Genomic DNA, 19,844 nt, shown 5'->3' on the forward strand with positions numbered 1-19,844 from the left:
AACCAGGAACAGAAAAAAAAACAAACTGATTTTCAGCACTCCATGTGTTTAAGCACTCCCTCTGCCCCGTAATATTGATTTTGATTTTCTCTTATGCTATTTGACCATTCGTCTTATTTAAAAAACTTTGAAATTATTATTTATTTTATTTGTACCTTACTTTATTATCCAAAGTACTTTAAGCATAACTTTTTATTTTTCATATTTGCATAAATTTTTTGAATAGGAAGAGTGGTCAAACAGTGTAAACAAAAAGTCAAAATCACTTATATTATGGGATGGAGGGAGTATGTGTTTACCTAAAGTAGTACTCTATTCATATTATTTACTAGGAACAAAAAATGCCGTCGACTTTTTATTAACATTTGATCAATCGTCTTATTCAAAATTTATGTGTAAATATAAAAGTATTTATGTCATGCTTTAAAAATATTTGAAGATAAATCAAGTCATAATAAAATAAATGATAAAATAAGACGAATAGTTAAGCGTTGATTTAAAAGTTAACAGCGTTATATATTAAAATACGAAGAGAGTACTGCATCAGTATCATACTAGAAGAAGTAATACTAGTACTAAACAGCTTTGATATTTTTGCTAGTAGCCCGCATATATCCTCAGTTAATTTGTTGCTTTAGTTAAATTGTGTTAAGAGTGAATTGCACCTTGATCTGAGTATCTTTTTTTTTTGTTATCATAGTTTTACTTTAGATCACCTCTTAATTCATGGTTTTTACTTTAAAACTAGGGAATGTTACATTTTCTAGAATAGGTGGTCCAAAATGAAGCTCTGGAATAAAATATAGCCCAATGTATAATTCATTAATAAGAATAGTAGTATAAAAATCTCCATGTAAAATTATTTTCAGTTGATTAGTACTCAACAACAAGGTATATTGTGTCACATAGACTCTAAGATATTGTCTTGTAGGGATGTAAGTGGACAATCTCACTACCCATATAAAGCCTCACTTGCCAATTACTTTCTTAAAACTTTAAAAGAAAAAAATTAACTAGAACAGGTAAAAGGGAAAAAAAATCCCGCTTGTCCGCTTCCCTTGGCATCTGGATGGTCACGTGGCAGTAAAGAACTTGTACAGTAGTAGTACGTGCTAGGGTTTGAAGTAGGAGCGCGTGTCAATCACCAAAAAAAAACAAAAAAAGGCACAGCAGCGAGTGGAAAGGAATCGATGGGATTTTATGCCCAAAACCGCGAGAGATCCACCGCTGTTTGATGGGTTCGTTGGGACTTGGGAAGGAATCCATCGGCGAATCGCCGCGCGGCTCCGATCCGGGGCGCAAGCGCAAGGCCACCGGCCCACGTACTCCACTACTCCTACTCCGTAGAGAGACGACGCGTTTGCGCGGGCGGCGCCACGGCCGCCCGACCCAACCGTCGCTGCCTCCGTCTCCGTAGTCCGTACTGCCTGCCTCTGCTACTGCTGATGCCTGAGACCAACCAGCTACTCCCTCACGTGCCGCTGGATTAAATAAACATTAATCAATTAATTAATTATACTACTGCAGTAGTAAGAGACAATCAGTTGCCACTTGCCAATTAAGGAAGAAAGCACAATGGCAAGTACCTACGTCAATTAGAGGCTATCATGTTACAATAGTGAAGACAATATGATCTCTAATAATTAATGTACCAAAATACTTTTACTAGTCATCTTTCCTTTATTAGACTCGATGCAACGAAAAATTTCCTAATAAATGCTAAGAGTCGACTCTATGCCGTTGTCATGCGTAGCAACCATCTTTCTCTTTCCTTCTTTCTCTCTCTTCCACGTCATCAAATATGCTTGCATGACAACGAAGAAAGACCGCTAATAAAGACCATTGTACATGCCCAGTACTATAGCACTGCAGCCGCACACTACACGTCTCCATTGGGAGGAAATGGAAAATAGTTATTCTTTTCAAAAAAAAAAAGAAAAATAGTACTCCTTCCGTTTTATATTATAAGATATTTGATATTTTTTCTTAGTCAAAATTTATTAGGTTTGATCAAATATATGGAAAAAAAGAAACATGTACAACATCAAATTTCATTAAATTTAACATTGTATATATTTTAATATAATGTTTATTTTATATTAAAAATATTACTATATTTTGCTTAAAGTTTGACTTAAAAAAATCTCTACTATTATAAAATTAAAGATGTTTTTGCTGGTATTATAGTACATCATCCATGTATGAGTCGGTTTTTAAATTTGTTTGCTTTTGAAAATACATATCCCTATTTGAGTTGGTTTTTAAGATCGTTCACTTTTGTATGATACAAAAGGAATCATATAAGAAATCTGTTTAAAATAACTCGCATGCTAAATTGAGACGATCGGATTCCTAACTTTAGCTCATGATTTATATATATATATATATATATATATATATATATATATATATATATATATATATATATATATATATATATATATCCAAGTGAATTTCATCTTAACTAAACTATATAATTTAAATAGATTTCACCCGTTGCAACGCACGGTATTTTTTCTAGTACTCCCTCCGTTTCATAATGTAAGACTTTCTAGCATTGGTTATATTCATACAGGTGTTAATGAATGTAGACACATATGTGTGTCATATGTGTCTAGATTCATTAACATCTATATAAATGTGGGCAACTCTAGAAAAACTTATATTAGAGCAGGTACAATAGCAGACTATAAGCCATATATAAATATATTTTAAACAGATAAAGGAAGAGAGAGAAGAGTAGCAGGCTACAGATATGTAGCCAGCTGCACCACGGACTTCAAGACGTAACATGTGTATGACAGGTGGGACCATGTATTAATAGTATAGTAAGCAGCTATTGTATGAATTGGCTATTACATTATCTCTAGATGATTTGGAGCTAGTAGTTGGCTATATATTAAACTTGCTCTTGTGAAACGGAGGAAGTAACTCACAAATACGGAACGAAGGGGTAGTAATACCCGCATCTCATACACACACAGAAGTGGTCAGCCGCCGCCCAAAAGCTTGCCTTTGTCGCCATCTCCACGTGGCCACCCCCATATATTGCTTAACGCTGTCACCTCACCCTCTCGCGGTTTGAGTTTTCCACTTCCACGGTTCCACCCCGACACCTAGCGCAGTACTCGTAGTAATCCGAATCCCACCGTTCCATCCGTCGCGGACGCCACGCTCTCGGCTCTCAGCTCACGTGACGTCAACCCCGCCAAAACGCGTTATTGCCGTAGTACTACGCCTCTTCTTCCACCTCCATCTCCCCCTCCGACATCTCCAGCCAATTCCAGCTCAGCTCTCGCCGCCCTCCCCTCTCCCGCCACGTGCGCGCCGCCCCTCCACCAAATATCCTTTTCTTTTCCTTTTCTATAAATAAATCAAAATTCACAAACCAAATCCTATATAAACTTCTTCTTCTTCATCCCCTTCCCGCTCAAACTCAAACACCATCACCTTCTTCCTCTTCTTCTTCTTCTTCTTCTTCCAGCAGCTAGCAACACACACTACTGACATGGAGTACGACGAGCAGGAGGAGTACGCGACGGTGACGTCGGCGCCGCCGAAGCGGCCGGCGGGGAGGACCAAGTTCAGGGAGACGAGGCACCCGGTGTACCGCGGCGTGCGGCGGCGGGGGCCCGCGGGGCGGTGGGTGTGCGAGGTCAGGGAGCCCAACAAGAAGTCCCGCATCTGGCTCGGCACCTTCGCCACCGCCGAGGCCGCCGCGCGCGCCCACGACGTCGCCGCGCTCGCCCTCCGCGGCCGCGGCGCGTGCCTCAACTTCGCCGACTCGGCCCGCCTCCTCCGCGTCGACCCGGCCACCCTCGCCACCCCCGACGACATCCGCCGCGCCGCCATCGAGCTCGCCGAGTCATGCCCGCACGACGCCGCCGCCGCCGCCTCCAGCTCCGCCGCCGCCGTCGAGGCCACCGCCGCCGCCGCGCCCGCCATGATGATGCAGTACCAGGACGACATGGCGGCGACGCCGTCCAGCTACGACTACGCGTACTACGGCAACATGGACTTCGACCAGCCGTCCTACTACTACGACGGGATGGGCGGCGGCGGCGGCGGCGGCGGCGAGTACCAGAGCTGGCAGATGGACGGCGACGACGATGGCGGCGCCGGCGGCTACGGCGGCGGCGACGTCACACTCTGGAGCTACTGATGATCGCGAGTTGGAGCTAGCAGTTTTGAGCTCAACCAGCTTTGCTCCTCCTATACAGCTAAATACTGTAGGAGAAATTAATGGAGATTTTTTCCTTCTTTATTTTTTTTATATTTTTTCCAAGATAAAATGGCTGAGCTGGTAGGGAGTTCTAGAAGGAGGAAATAAAGATTACGAGATTTGTAATACTACTACGAGGGACAGCATGCAAAAAAGAAGTATAATTGCTATGCTCTCTCTCTCTCTCTCTCTCTCTCTCTCTCTCTCTCTCTCTTTTGTGTGGAGTGGAATAAAATGCCAGCTCTGCTTATGGTCAGATTTTCACTTTTTTTTGGAGTGTTAAGACAAATGAAAGCTCCAGATAAATTAGTGAGTACTACTGCTTATCTGAATAAATGAGATCATTCATCATCCTATAAAAGAATAATTAAGAAAATGGGTGTACCATATATGCTATTGGCAGACAAAATTTAGCAGTACTTGTAAGTACTAGAATTTGGTTTCACTTTATTTTAAGTGAGATTGAGCACTTGTTTATCATGCTATCATCGGTCTACAATTAGTTAGAAACTGTAGTTCGCAGCTCAGTTATTACTGGACCAAAACTTCGTCCTTTTTTTTTAATTTTTTGAGATAAGAGTATTTTTACTCGGCCTATATATCCAACCGGATATATGCAGCCTTTTTAAATTAGCAAATTAGCCTATCAATCAGGAAACTTATTCCTCAAATAACCTAATCTAAAATTCGCCTCTACATAGATTTAAATTCAGGACATTGGGAAGTTCACTTCGTCCTTTTTTTTAAGCTTCGGATCAGTTCACACTAGCTGGAGAAGCAGAGATAGTTGCACCAGATTGATGGTGGTTCGATGCCTACGCCTACGCGAATAAGTACTATATACTCATATACTGTATATGATATTTTCCTCGTACTAGTATCATACGAGTACTTTGCAAAAACACCTCGTATCTATACGTCCGTGCTTATATATATGGCTGTATATATACGTCCGTGCATACGATCGAGTACTCGGCAATGGCACGTGCTGAGTACTAATGTAACCCTAATAGTAAAGGGCACATGTTGCCGCGAGCTTAAGATACTCATTATGGGGAGCCGTGCGAGTGATTACATCATGTAACGACGGATGATTGCACGGTCTAATTAATTATCAATTATAGTAGGTAATCCATCGATTAGATTAGTGGTCACACACGCACACACACACCGGCCCTAATCGATCGCTGAATTAAGACGCGTTTCCGCGGGCGGCGCAGCGGACGACGACGACAAGATGTCACGAAGCAGGAAGCAACTCTGCACGATTGACACCAGAATTGTTGTTTAGGTGGTAATCCTAATTGTAATAGATTAGACAGTAGAGTAAAGGTTAAGGTCTTAGGGGGGTCGGCGCTGGCGCTAGCTAGTTAGGAGGAGTAGGATTCTGTGAATCTTGTGCACGTCGCTGGACGGCTGGATACGGATATGGTCCAGCCAGCCAGCTAGCGCTCATGTTGAGTCACCGTCACGGCCAAATGGCAGCGACCATGTCAACTTTGCCACGTCACTCCGGAGAATACTCTTAACAGTGGTATTTTCAATCCGTCTCAAACAACCCAGTATTAGCACTATGAATTTAAACAAGGCATACAAGGGACAAATGATGTGTCTGTAATGGCAGTCCCAACCCTCCACTTAAGATGGTGTCTATAGCATTAACTACATTGCCATGTGGGACTTTTAGCTTATGTGGCACTATATTAATTAAGAGAGAGAGTGAAGAGAGGAAAAAACTGGGTCTCATGCAAGACACAGCTTCAACACGAGAACCTATGTACTAGACACTATCAAGTTTTGCATTGGAAGAGAATATTGTCTTCATAATAGATGAAGAATAAATATGATTGGTAGAGAAGAGAGATGATGTATTTATTAATGGCCCACTTTAAGAAACCATAGGTTGTAAAGTGTAGTTTCTATTGTGATGTCTTCTTAACATGGCACCATAGACATCGTTTATGGACACTATGGGTTGGGACTGCCCTAATAGGTTAGTATATTTTAGAACAGAGATTATTATATTTTAGAATAGAGTTAGTAGCAAAATTTTAGTCTTCAGCAGCATAGTTATTAAGAAGAGAAAAGGACTTACGCTGTGTTTGGAGGTGGGTGTTGGGAACCCATTCCCATACACGGAAAACGGAGCGGTCCATTAACACGTGATTATTAAGCATTAGCCTTTTTTTAAAAAATAGATCAATATGATTTTTTAAACAACTTTTGTATAGAAATTTTTTGCAAAAAAAAAACACACCGTTTAGTAGTTTGAAAAGCGTGCACGCGGAAAACGAGAGGGGAGTGTTGAGAACTTGCTCTTGCAAACACACCCTTAGTTGTTTTGGCAAAAAAAAGTTGGCGTATACAGACACACATTTGAAGTATTAAACGTAAACTAATAACAAAACAAATTACAGATTCCGCATGTAAACTACGAGACGAATCTACTAAACCTAATTAATCCGTCATTAGCAAATGTTTAATGTAGTACCACATTATTAAATCATGGCGTAATTAGGCTCAAAAGATTTGTCTCGCAATTTACATGCAAACTGTGCAATTGTTTTTTTCGTCCACATTTAATGCTCCATGCATGTGTCCAAACATTTGATGTGACCAAAAAGTTGAAGTTTGAAGGGAACTAAACACAGCCTCAGTAGTATTTTATAGTGAGGTTCACCTCTGAAAGTCTATGCTTTGTACTTCAATGTACAGCCATACATTCTGAATTAGTTCATCAGAAGACATGAAGCATTTTATTAGTAGTAGCAATTTTCTGTTTCTTAATTGAATTAGCTTCTGAAAACCAAGAAATAATGGCTACAGTAACACACGCCTTTTCTTTTCAGTAAAATCACTGAAAAGGGTTACGCTACTACTACAGAAGAAAACAGCTGAATTGGTAGCATAACTATTGGCTATGGCTAACGGCTGTAATTTAGAGAGCATGAAAGGGAAATGCGCACCCGATGAGATCCTTCATTCCTTGCTTTCTTTAGTTCTCTTCTTTTGACGACAGCTCCAGAAGATGTTCTGCCTCCCTCAAGAACAACTTTGTCAGCTGCTTTTGGCCTCTGCGGTACACTATGCACGACCTAATATTTACTTTTGACTTGGTCTCGTTGCTCTCGTCACTTCTGTGAAAAAGACAATGAGAGCAATGGTGAAACACAAAAACAAGAGGTGTACAGATGGAAATGTCAAGCATGATAGTGCTAATATGCAGAAAAAAGTATCCATTAAGCAACGTCAAAAGGCCCTACGTCCCTACCTCGTTGCGTCTTCTGAATCACTGAGATCGAATTTCTCAAGTAGTTGGCTGTCAGATGCTTCAGTTCCAGTGCCCTCTTCAAGTTCAGTCATTCTTGCAAAAGAGAAGGGCTTGATCAATAAATTATTGACAACGCCATAGAAAAAATACAGGTACACTGACATCGAATTTCTCAAGTTGTGGGTGTGTTACTTGACTCTAAGAAGATCCACAAGCAAACTCAGTGCTCCATTATCACCACTGACCTCCCATATAGCACTCCGGAGCTCATCACTGGAAGGTTCTCTATCTTCATTAGATCCAATCTACACGAACAGATTCAAAGGATTTCTACAATCAATTTACCATGAAAAAGAATACATGATTAAAACTTTGCATCACCAGAAGTAATGCATCCTAGGGTATGTTAAAAAAAGTAGTTAAATAAATATGCTCATACAGAATAATGCTGAAAACTAGGGAAAATAAATAATATGTGAATATTAAGGTCATATCAGAAAATGTGAAACTAGATAGCCTAAATGCTTCTTGAGAAGCTTTCTTAATCCTTTTAGATGAGTAAAACAACCTTTTTTTATATCACCAAGAAATTATGATTGATGATGCTGCCAAAATTAGTACCATGTGTGATAAAATTTTGGACTCATGGACAATATTTTAGTTTGAAAGCAAAGGCGCTAATTTTCATAAATACTGTTTGCCAGCTTACAGTACAAGTACAGGAGGATACTGGTTAATAAGACAACTCTATGGTCTGTTCAGTACATTTTGACAGTAGTTTTAGAAAAGCTGAGGCAAAGCTACTAGCCCAGGCATTAGTCCCCTTTATGAAAAAGATATTAACCACTTCTCAACAGATTAGATGGTTACGAACAATGTCATGTAAAATTTGGGGTACTAAAATGTCCCAAAGGAAAAAGGAAAAAAAAAGGACAGGGCAAGGCAATGTCACATATGCAACTGATGCCTTTGAACACATGGTACAGAGTGTGAAAAACACTAACCTCTCCAAGCAATGAAGCGGTATGCTCAAGCTCATGTTCTTGCAGAGCAATTGTTCGCAGGGTACTTATAAATTCCTGAGAGAAAACAATTTTCTCGATATATGATGGAACCTTGCGTTGACCACTCCAGCTATAACTAGAAAAAGGACTTGTATTATTTTTGTTCTCCTTGTTTTCACCAGAACAGCTACCAAAAAATCCATTTTCAAGCAAACTACGAGGTAAAAGACATCGCAATTCGGCATTCTGTAAACACAGAAGATATGGAAAGTGAGACCCGTGATGTCCAAGGATACTTGTTGGGCCTAAATTTGTCACAACATTCTTCATATCGTAAATAAAAACTAGAGCTAACAAATGTTGCTACCTGTATCTCCAGTAGCTTCATCTTAATATCAGCAGATTGAACCTGTCGAAGAGCTTCTACTGGATAATGAATCTGCATTTGGAACGTTTGTTAGCTCTAGTTTTTATTTCAAACAAGTAGCTACTTTCTTAAGGAAGTACGCCAAACGGAGGAAATATCAAGTATAAGCCATCTTATCACTATGAACATGTGGAGCACTTCAAACAATCAGAAACTTTGATAATGAAAAAGGGTGGGTACATACGATTTCATAATTTGAACTAAAAGAAAGGAGATATTCTCAGTGAATAATGGTTTTCTTATCTTTTAAAATGTTAACTAAAAGTTTGGTCCTTTATGTATCCCAGAACACCGATAGAGTTACACTTACAATATTTAGCTGGAGAACAATTAAGTAATGGCTACCTACAATGTTTCAAGACAGACAAGTGCTTTGCCACTATAATGTTTGACAGAAAGAGAATATCTGGCAGGGAATATGCTAAACAAAGAAAACTGAGTTGACAAACACCTGTTGCTAAAAGTAATCTCTTACTGAGTGTTACCATGAGATAATCGTCAGGATTGTTGTCAATTACAAATCCATAGAGGTATAATAGTTCCTGCAAGTAAACAAAACTATGTCATTTCATCAGCAACTATGTTTCAGTAATCATAAACGGTATGAATATTTGATTACATTTAAACATTTTGTAGTTTCTCGGAACAAAAGACTGCAGCGCTGCAGCTTCTTTTCGTTGACTATTGAGTCTCAAAGTCATCTATCAGTTAGAAGCCCCAAAGTAAGATTATTTTATACTTCAGAACATTAGCAAGTGTGTTTAATGCAAATCCATAAGGAACTAAAGGATATGTGAATCCATGAAGAAATCAAATCAAACCAGGCCCAGTGATGAAACAAAGGGGGCCATAGAGCTCCAAGAAGTTCATCACCGTCATATGTCCTTCCTCTTCTTTTCTTTTCTTTTTAAAAAAAAAGAATGGCCAGGGTGACGGCACTAATGAAGCTTTCCTGGATTGTTTGTCTGAAGTGCAACCAATATCTAAGTGCACAAATCAAAAGAATCTTCTTGTGGGTAGTTCTATTTTGGCTATATATCAATAATGCCCGTATCAGTATATAGAGAAATCGTGACAGAGAAGTCAGAATGAGTATACACGAAAATATGAAACAGTGACATCAATCCAAGTCACACAATAACAAGTACGATAAAACTAAGAGCAACAACTTGAGAAAAATAACACACTTGCTTATAAACTAGTCAGACTAGATCTGCACATATGTAACTATGTGAGTAATACCTCATTTCCTTTGTTGCCATAATTTATGCAGATCTCTGTTTCAGCCTTCACAAAGCTTTTATCAGCTAGAGGGAGATACAAAAATAAACAGTCATAAATTGGAACTATAATCTTATATCAAAATATTTGATTAAAGGAAAGATCATGAGGTTCTCTTATCAAAAGGAAACTGGAGCTACTTATGTACCTAGTACAAGGTACATTGAAGAAGGACATCCAGTAACATGTCCCATGGAATCAACTTCCCATGTTGCCAGCGCCTTTACATCTGAAAAATATGATATACCTATGTAAGACTGAAAATAACATGTTTTTTCAATGAATATTTATTTTCAGTACAACAATTTTTTTTATGTAAATCCTTGCAAATTCGCTTACAGTTTTTTTTTTTTTTGTCAAAAGTTGAATATAGAATGATCTGCCAACTAGATATTTCGTCTATACTACATAATTCATAAACTTTTATTAGAACTCTTACTATGATTACAAAAGTCGATTCCAGGGACAAGGCCCTCAACCCAAATTGACTCTGTATTACTTGATTTAGGATTATCATTGCCACTGATATTCTTAGCTGTAATGGCAGTCCCAGTTCCCTGGAAACAAACAGTTAGCATGTTAAACTTTGGAACAAGAAGATATGGGTGAACAAATTAATTGAAGTATTGAGATGTTAAAAACAAATACCATTTGGCATAATTATAAACAATGATTTGTCAGATAAGTTGGATCTATATTCACGAGATTGGCAAAGTATATGATGAGTCCTCAAAAGTATATGGCGTTTCCTTGAGGACAAATTGTAGCATGTCACAAGTATATTTTGTTTAAGATAATTGTAGATTACTGCTGTAATTAACAAAACCACAACTTATAATATAAAGTCATTTCCCTGTTTCCGTGTTATAATATCCAGTTATGCAACTAGTTTGTTCAACAGAAACATATTCTTGCCCCCATTCAGTTTCATTTTTTTTTGTGGCACATACCTTGAGACCACTATATGCCTTCAGTAACAGAATTTCTCTATTGGTATGAAAAATTTTCAGGGCCAAGAAAGGTCCTATGCGATGTTCCTCTCTCTTGACACAAAATTCCATTCAAGGTCCTATGCTACTCTTTCATGACAAGAAAAAGTCATGTAACCAATGTTTAACCTCTTTTTCACTTTTCAGATAGGTTGTACATGAGCAAAAAAGAAACCTAAATGACCACATATAATCGAGGGGAAAAAATTAAGCCACACACAATAAGTAAATAAAACAATTGAGAAGAACCTCTGAAGCTAGGATCTGCGGTCAGAAAAAATGCAATTAACCTGAGGGGCACTGAGACTAGAATCACCACAATCATCACCAATGTTGGCCCGCTTTTCGTCTAGTGATTCCGGAAAAACATAAGAACGAGACAATGGTATATTCAATGCTCGAGTCCAGAATATTGAGTTTGCCCTGCCATAGAGTCGTGCTGCTGAGTTACATAAAACAAAGAAAGCAGGGAACTGAACCAGCAACTATGTGAAGGACCCTGCATCATATGTGTATATTGCATTTTTCATTTGTTGACATAAAACTGTTGTTCCAAGATATTTATTGAAGGAGCTGCAAATCAAAGCCATCACCCAATTAAGTACAATTTTCTTATGAATGAGCTAATTTCCACCTTGATGGCTTGAAAATTGTAATAGTAGCAAAGGTTAGTTGATGCTAGGTACAAAAACATCCCCACCATTTTGTAAACTAATGCCTAATTTGTCCAAAAAAAAATTAGCACACTGAATCTTTTGCACACGAAATTAACATGATATGCCATGTCAATACTATGAAACTACAGTATCAGTAAGGCTTATATTATTCCCCCCAAAAAAATGTAAGCCTTATAATATGACATTATCACTGCAAATGCAAAGCATAATTATACATACCAAAGGAAGTCTTTGAACCGCACTTCAATTGAGCTGCAAACAATATTTTGATAGTATTACTGTTAAATAAAACGAATTTCTTTGTCAGTAAACATATGATAGGGAGTCATGAGAATTAGCCATATTGGTATATCATTGCCATACTAGACAGTAAAAATCACAAACTCGGTAGGTGGGCATACAGATGTATAACAGAACAATATTTGAGTGATATTGCTTGTGGATTCATGGGTTTTAAGTACGCACAGAATCAATAAACAAAAATCATGCTGGATACACTCTACTTAGCACTAGAAGCCTTCACAAGAAAATATTCATTTAATAGGGTTGGCTGAAAAGAATATTCAGATCAAAATATTTCAAAGGTACACAAAGCCCAGTATACAGTGCATTAAAATGATTTCTAACGTATTTATAAGTTAAACCCATGCCATGTCAACAAAATTCATAAATGTTCTGTAAAATAAAAGTTGCAATTTATCTCATAGTGCAGCATTGCCATCTTGGTGATTCTCATTTCTATAAAATTAAATAAAAACATAGGCGCTATCCCAGATGACAACAAATGGTGCACTCATACACATGAAGATATGGAACATGTGTTACCCCAAATCACTTTATATGAGAAGCTATTCTTCATATCATACTTTGGGGTGCAATCCCCATGTATCGCAGAACCCCAGTACAGAAGTGTATACTAAAATGTAAAAGAAACTATGCATGTGTGCTTGATACAGAAATATAGTGATAAAGTTGCAGCAGCGCTGGAAAATGATGCGAAATCAGTACAAACCTTCCTGATTCATCGACGTTTAAGAGCTCCCCAACCAGACCTTTAACCTTATTATCGAATAAGGTTTGCAATGACTTCCTCTGAAACAAAATTGCAGCATGTTCGTTTAAACGAATTTGCTCTTGGCTCCCCAAAATATCCCCAAGGAACTGAAAGAAAAGGTTTGCACTACTGATGAACCTGCATCACGGTTGCCCGGTGAAGTGTGGTCCCTTCCAACTCAGCAAGCTCATCTTCGGTGAACCAAATGGAGCTTCCGAAGGTGCTTGGAAGCATATCCAAATACCTAGAGAAATTACCAAAATTCAATCACTGATCAAGTTGTTTAACATGGAGAGATGTGGATTGCGACCATACGGCTTCCAGAGGGAGCTAGGGCGGAGTCGCTCGACCATGAGGAAGAGCATGACGAGGAGGCGGTCGTCGACGCCACCTTCCTCGAAGAGCGCGCGGCACCGCGGCCCGACGAGCGGGTCCTGCAGCACCCGCATCGGAGTGATGGCGAGATCGAGCGGCACCACCATCACCACCTCTGCAACGAGACACAGCCAACGCGCGAGTCAGCGCGGAGGACGAGCTCCTAGAACCTCCGAGAGAAGAGGTGGAATAGCAAATGTTACCGTCGGTGGCGCCGGCCTCGGCGGCGGTGGAGAAGACGCCGTAGCCCTCGCGGCCGCAGCGGCGGATCGTGCAGCCGCGGAGGTCGGCGCCGTTGGCCTGCGGAGAGGAGCCAGGGGTTTAGGGATTTGGCGCGCACGCGAGTAGAAGGGGATGTGCAGGAGGGACGAGGAGCAACCTGGAGCCATTGGAGGAAGGAGTCTAGCTTGGCGTCGCCGGGTGCTGCTGCTGCGGCGGCGGCGGCAGCCATGGTGTTCGACGGGCGGCGCCGGCGCGGGCGAAGTGGACGAAGCGGTGGAGCGGCATCGAGGAAGACGACGACTTGGCTGGGCCGTGGGCTGGGTCAGCGACCAGGCCCAAAGGCCCATAGGATCACAAATTTGTAGATACTGGAAGACTGGAAGAGGGGACTTGATCATAAATTGGTAATCACTTGATCCAAATATATCATCTCTTGAGCCATATTTTTTCTTTGCTTTATAGTAGCAAATACGTCATCTCTATCCAATAATCACTATATTATTCGATCATCTTTTCATAATGAGATATTTGAAATGTTTCTTGAACTAGTTACATGGGGGTCAACTTCTGTTTAAGTTTGTCTGCAAGCATTCAAGAGAGAGCATGGCACCAAGCTGATGTTGATGGATGGTATTAGTGATAAGTAGTGACAAGTGCACAAAGGAGACCAAAAATAAGGAACACATTCAACAAACAGAAAGCAAGCACACTACTCGGTAATCTACTATAGCATTATATATCATCAGGTCCATGTTACATTCTACCACTCACACTCTCATCTCATCTCATCACTCATCTCACTCTTATCTTTCAGCTTGCATCGCAGGTGCAAGGAGGAAGGCAAGAGACTAGCGAAGCACTCTCACAGCGACAGGACACATGGTGCATTGCACAGATAAACAAAATGCTAGCACACCAGCGAAGCCCGGAGCGAGTGCGTCGTCGACAGGTTGGTGCAGGACGCCCACCGTATCACCGACTCGGCGACCGCCACATCCAGGTGCTCGCGCTCGCCGGCGCCGATGGTGTGGTTCCTCCTGCTGTTCATGCCGATGGCGCGCGACGGGTTCGCCCTTACGGCGGCCCTCAGGACCTCCGCCGTCCTCGGAGCCGAGGACGAGACGAGGGCCACCACCGTCGCGTCGCAGTGAGCTTTCTCGCCCAAGGCGTCACCATCAGGCGACGACTCAGGCTCGCCGGGTTCTTGGCCGCAGAAGAAGGAGAAGCTCGGCATGGAAGCGACCGGGGACGGGAACACGGCGTTGCAGGGTTCGCAGACGCCACCGAAGGAGAACCCCGAGAGCGCGCACGACGGAGCATTCTCGGCGACAAATGCAGAGAACGATGATCTGCAGGCGAATGTGGGGGAGCACGCTTCTTCAGACATGCTTTGGCAGGCGACCGGGCCACCGGTGTTGAAGCTCACATCGCGGCTGCATGACGCCAGCGGCGTCGAGAACGAACATGAGCCGGCGTCCTCTCCTCTGAGATTGATCTCATGGCAATGTCCACAAGAATCTTGGGATTGGTCGGCATGATCTTGTATCCAGGAATGCTCTGTGTAACAACAGTTGTTTAGATTACTCCACATGGCAAGCATTACAAAAAAATGGGGAAAGGAATCATTAGCAGCTGATCTGTACAGTAAGGTCCGGGAATGATGCAATGACAACCAAACAAAAGAATCCACGAAGGATGACAGAATGAACCAGCACAACTAAAGGAATGGCTACAATAGACAAAAGGTGATGAAGTGCCAAGAAATTTTAAAGTTCATCTGTACCACAGTGGATCTACCAGAACATGACCCTACAACAAACTGTGATGCAACCCAGCTTTTTCCCCCAGCCGTGCAAGTTTAAATTAGACCACCAACTTAAGCTGGCACTAACTCAGTACTTAGCAGCCAAGTTTTGTTAATTTATTCAATATGTAAAGTAAACAAGGCTAACCTCATCAGGAAAATTTTGATCAATTTCTGATTTACAATTCCAGTTACATGCATGTATTAATAGTCAGTGAGCATTTTCCATCTTAAAAAAAAAGGCAGTTCCAAGTTCTCAATATGGTGCTAGTGATGTAGAACAAGGACAGGAAATTGAAAGTGTCTCACCTAGGACCTGCTTGGCTGTGAGCCTCTGTCGAGGATCGCGCCGCAGCATCTCGGTTATTAGCTCCTTCGCTGAATCGGAAACCTTGTCCCAGGGATCAGAAGGAAACCGCAGCTCAGTCGACCTGATACATTCGAAAATCTTTGATTTGGTTTTCCCCCAAAATGGGGGGATGCCACTCAGGAGGATGTAAAGTATCACACCCGCGCTCCATACATCGGCAGCCTCATTGTACCCACCGGCGAGCACCTCGGGCGCAATGTAAAATGGACTACCCACCATGCCACTCAAGCTCCGACCTGACAAAACCGAAACCCAATTCAGCTTCGAAACACCAGCCTTGACAGAGAGCAGCCACGGAATTGCTCAAGAATTCCCAATTATACCAGGCTGGATGTAGGTTGCGAGGCCGAAATCGGCGAGCTTGATCGGCGAAGAAGGCGATTTGCTGACAAGGAGGATGTTCTCGGGCTTGAGGTCCCGGTGCACGATCCCCTTGCTATGGCAATGCGCCACGACCTCCATGAGGTAGCGGAAGAGCGCGGCGGCCTCGTGCTCGGAGAAGCAGCCGCGCTCCTCGAGGCGGTGGAAGAGCTCCCCGCCGGCGCAGAGCTCCATGACCAGGTGCACGGACGCCTCGTCCTCGTACACGGCCTTGAGGTCAACGACGTTGGGGTGGCCCGAGAGGCGCGCCATGACCTCGATCTCGAGCTTGACCCCCCTCACGTCGTCGGGGGACACGAGGCGGTCCTTGGCGATGGACTTGCAGGCGAGCGCCTCGCCGGTGACCATGTCGGAGCACGACCGGATGACGCCGAACTGGCCCCACCCGAGCTGGGGCCCCAGCGCGTAGCGATCCTCGAGGCACGACACGTGCGCCGCCTCCAGTATGGCGCCGCGTAGCCCCGCCGCCTTGTACGAGTTGTACTTGGCGTCGCCGCCGCCGCCAGCGGCGGCCATCGCCCGGAGGTCCCACACGCTGGAATCCGACGAGATTCTCCGCTGAAATCTCTCACCGACTCCCCCCCCCCCCCCCCCCCCCCCACCTCAGTGCATCATCCTTGCTTCTTCGGCAACTGAATCTGGGCACGAACACAAACCGAGCAGAGAAAATCCAAAGCTTTTTAGCGCTCTCGAAACCCCAAAATCGCGGGCTTTTCCATACAAATCCCCACCGAGATCATTCCCCGGAAAAAAAACAAAACGAATAAAACCGCGTGGATTCAGGAGATGGGGGGAGCGCCGCGAAATTCAAAATTCCCACCAGGGAGAGAACCCGCAGACCACGCGGCCGCCGCACCGGAGGAGGAACCCCTCCTCCTCCTCCTCCTCCTCCGGTGAGAGAGCGCTCCCCACGAGCAAGTCTCCCCGCGACTCGAGCCCGCGCAGATCGAGCACCCACCCACCCTTGCTGCTCGACGCAGCAGCCAAAACCAAAACCGCCCGACAAAACGCCCGACAGCACGTAGCGGAGGGGGGAGAGTCGACTTACCCGCGCGCGCTGGCTGCTCCGGCGGCCGAGCGGAGTCGCCGGCGGCGAGGTCAGCCTCCGGCAGCGCGAGGCATCCGGGTGGGGCGAGAGAGAGAGAGAGAGAGAGAGGGGTGAGGGTATTCGTTGGTGGGGGGAGGGGGAAGCCCTTGCTTTTTGATAGGTGGTAGGAGAAAGAAATGAGCATCCAATAACAAGGCCATTAATTAATTAATTAAATCATTGTTCATCTTAACCCTAGGTTTTATTTTAAATTGCTCTAGGTTTGGCTTTGGAGTTTACCTTAGAGACTTGTTGCTCTTGTTTGCTTTTGTTACTAACTGGAGCAGTAGCAGGGTTTCCCAACGGTTACCGTGGTAACCGTGAAAAACCGTACAAAACCATGCAAAATTTATCAAAATTTTAATTTATTTTTTAAATTTATTTGAATTTAAGAAGGTTACCGCAGTATTTATATTACCGTACCCTCGCGGTAAGCCCGGTAACCGCGCGGTTACCGACGGTAAGTCGAACCTTGAGCAGTAGTACTCTACTCATCCCTCCGCATAAAAATTGTAGACTACGAATCTGGATCTTAGGATGGAGTAAGACGATTTATTAGGATAAGATTTTGATAAACAATTGTTCTACTAATATGTTGGTTGTTTATATAGTAACAAATTACGATCATAAGCAAATACTTTTAAATGTAGATATAATAACATCAATTTTATGTTGGTTGGTTAAATGATTGTTCTAACAGAGTGAATAGTATCTGTTGTTGACTCTAGAAGAAAAAAATGATTTTCGCCAGACTGGTTAGTTAGGAAGAGGTATGAACGATGATGTATGAGACTTTGAATTGTTCTAATGTGTTTGGTTGGTTTGAATTAGGTGCAGCAGTTGTGGTAAGGTCTTGTCTTTTTTTCGAAGTACAAATTATGCGTTTCGGGATTTGTTTTTTTTTTGGGGGTACAGACCGTTAGACACCAATACAGATGCAGTCTGTACTTCGAGTATTTTTTTTTCCCTGCGACCGTATTAGCACATAGGAGTAGTATAAGGTACTAGTATGTCAATGCATGTAAAGTTGTTAAAGACTGAAGAAAATGAGATGTGCAATTTGACCCGGTAGTTTGAGATACACTCAAGTGTAGTGACACTCTTTCTACAACTCACGCAAAAACATAGGTGAACCTTCACAAATCAGTAAGGATATGCAAGCAGCTAGCGCATCCTGGTACAAATCACTCAAAGTTATTCACTCTATAAAAAAATAATCTTATGTTTATAAAAAATTCCTTCTGTTTTGTCCAATGTCGACCCAATTATATGTCGCAAAAGAAGTCCCAAAAAACTGCAAATGCAAAGTAGGACAGAAGCAAAAGAAAAACCAGAAAGAAAGTAAACACAAAAAGGGCCCAATCTCCTAAAAATTTGTTGTTTAGTTAATGTGGTGATCATGCCGATGTGTGATGGTTGCCCTCTTTGCTGGATTGGTTTAAGGAGCACTACAAGTTGTGCCTCTAGTGGGGCTACAAATAATTGTTCTTAAGCAATGCCATTTGCATGCCTTTATTTTTTTTTTTGCTTATTATTTTTTGTCCTTGTTCTTTCTGTTTTGCAAGTGATTGATCAGGGGAAAGAAAGATCTAATGCAATGTTGTGTGGTTGGCTGGCCTACCAGAGTGGGAAAGCGACAGGAGGGCGAAAGAGAGATGCACTGCATTTAATTTGCTTCCTTCTGGTTTCAACGGGTTCGTTTGCTTGCGTCCATTTCGGAGGTGGAAAAATGAATTAGCACATTCCCTAGTCAGACCAGCTAGCCGTAGCCAAAAATTAAAATTTGAAACTTAAATTTGAGTTGATTCTTAAAGGTTGCTAAGTACACATATCTTAAAGATTTACGCATAAATTATTTTTGTCGCTAATCATGCTTAACCAATTAAGATTTTTTTTAACGGTCAGACCCGTTGCTAATGTTTTATATAAAGAAAAAGGTGCCCCATTTTAAGAGGTAAGCAGGACTAAACTAGTGCTCAGTTAATTGGAGAAACTGAGCAAAAACCACAACTGCAACACCATATTAATATATAGCTAACTTAAGCTACCGCGACAAAACCCAACACAAGGCAATTAAGATCAAGGATAGAGTAACCTAACAAGGATAATGTTGAAGTGCATCTACATATGCGTGAGTATATACGACAGTTCAAAGGAAGAACCATGAAAAGTTGAATTTGATGAATGTGTCGTTTATGGATGGGATATGAGCCGTTAGCCAAATTAACTCCACAACATGGCTACTAATACAAGCAAGAAGAGAACATATATGGAACAAACAAATGATAGCGACAACACTAGGTCCTATTCATGAAAGAAACGGCATATATAGCATACTCAAAAAGGAGAGGAATCATGCAAAGTTTCAACGTAGCACTAGTGTTTTCAAGCCGGAGAACAATTCTGGTGGTGGGCTGCAGGATGATGGTGTCTCTAAGATCCTGGACGTTGGTGAGTGTTGGTCGGGGTCCAAAGTGGAGCAACAACATCATTATCTCCTAAACCGTTTTTTGATTAAGAAATTAAAGATAGAGAGGCTCAATGCAATGCAAGGAATCTGGACCCTGGAATTATATGGCCAGTGTGGTTGTAAATTGCATTGCATCTTGCACTAGGTGAGCCACTAGCCGAAGCTTCCCACACGAGCAGGTAGCTAGCTTTGCCCAAAAGGTTAGCCCGG

General features: G+C 42.1%; 2 protein-coding genes across 2 annotated transcripts; one reads left to right on the plus strand and one right to left on the minus strand.

The window, feature by feature from the left end:
• The first annotated feature begins 3,008 nt into the window (after nt 1–3,008).
• On the plus strand, nt 3,009–4,353 carry LOC127776160 (dehydration-responsive element-binding protein 1C). Its single transcript, XM_052302507.1, has one exon. It carries the CDS (start codon nt 3,509–3,511, stop codon nt 4,160–4,162), a length of 654 nt encoding a protein of 217 aa, XP_052158467.1. The 5' UTR covers nt 3,009–3,508; the 3' UTR covers nt 4,163–4,353.
• A 2,488-nt stretch (nt 4,354–6,841) lies between these two features.
• LOC127776256 (uncharacterized) lies at nt 6,842–17,245 on the minus strand. Its single transcript, XM_052302624.1, has 19 exons — nt 16,020–17,245; nt 15,636–15,932; nt 14,431–15,079; nt 13,680–13,839; nt 13,504–13,600; nt 13,241–13,415; nt 13,064–13,169; nt 12,884–12,963; nt 12,091–12,123; nt 11,485–11,617; nt 10,645–10,762; nt 10,354–10,434; nt 10,167–10,231; nt 9,410–9,466; nt 8,865–8,936; nt 8,498–8,743; nt 7,686–7,798; nt 7,494–7,586; nt 6,842–7,359 (listed from the first exon to the last, which is right to left on the minus strand). The coding sequence occupies exons 1-19, from the start codon at nt 16,591–16,593 to the stop codon at nt 7,218–7,220; spliced, it is 3,291 nt and encodes a 1,096-aa protein (XP_052158584.1). The 5' UTR covers nt 16,594–17,245; the 3' UTR covers nt 6,842–7,217.
• Between the last annotated feature and the right edge of the window lie 2,599 nt (nt 17,246–19,844).

Source organism: Oryza glaberrima, chromosome 6 (assembly GCF_000147395.1).
Source record: "Oryza glaberrima chromosome 6, OglaRS2, whole genome shotgun sequence".
Lineage (NCBI taxonomy): Eukaryota > Viridiplantae > Streptophyta > Magnoliopsida > Poales > Poaceae > Oryza > Oryza glaberrima.

What these genes read in the sequence shown, in the direction of transcription:
- LOC127776256 (XM_052302624.1), bottom strand. Translation starts at nt 16,593, where the DNA reads ATGGCCGCCGCTGGCGGCGGCGGCGACGCCAAGTACAACTCGTACAAG. An exon ending in CGCAACCTACATCCAGCCTG is followed by an intron (nt 15,933 to 16,019) that starts GTATAATTGGGA and finishes CGGTTTTGTCAG; the next exon opens with GTCGGAGCTTGAGTGGCATG. An exon ending in AACGTCGATGAATCAGGAAG is followed by an intron (nt 12,124 to 12,883) that starts GTTTGTACTGAT and finishes TATTGTTTGCAG; the next exon opens with CTCAATTGAAGTGCGGTTCA.
- LOC127776160 (XM_052302507.1), top strand. Translation starts at nt 3,509, where the DNA reads ATGGAGTACGACGAGCAGGAGGAGTACGCGACGGTGACGTCGGCGCCG.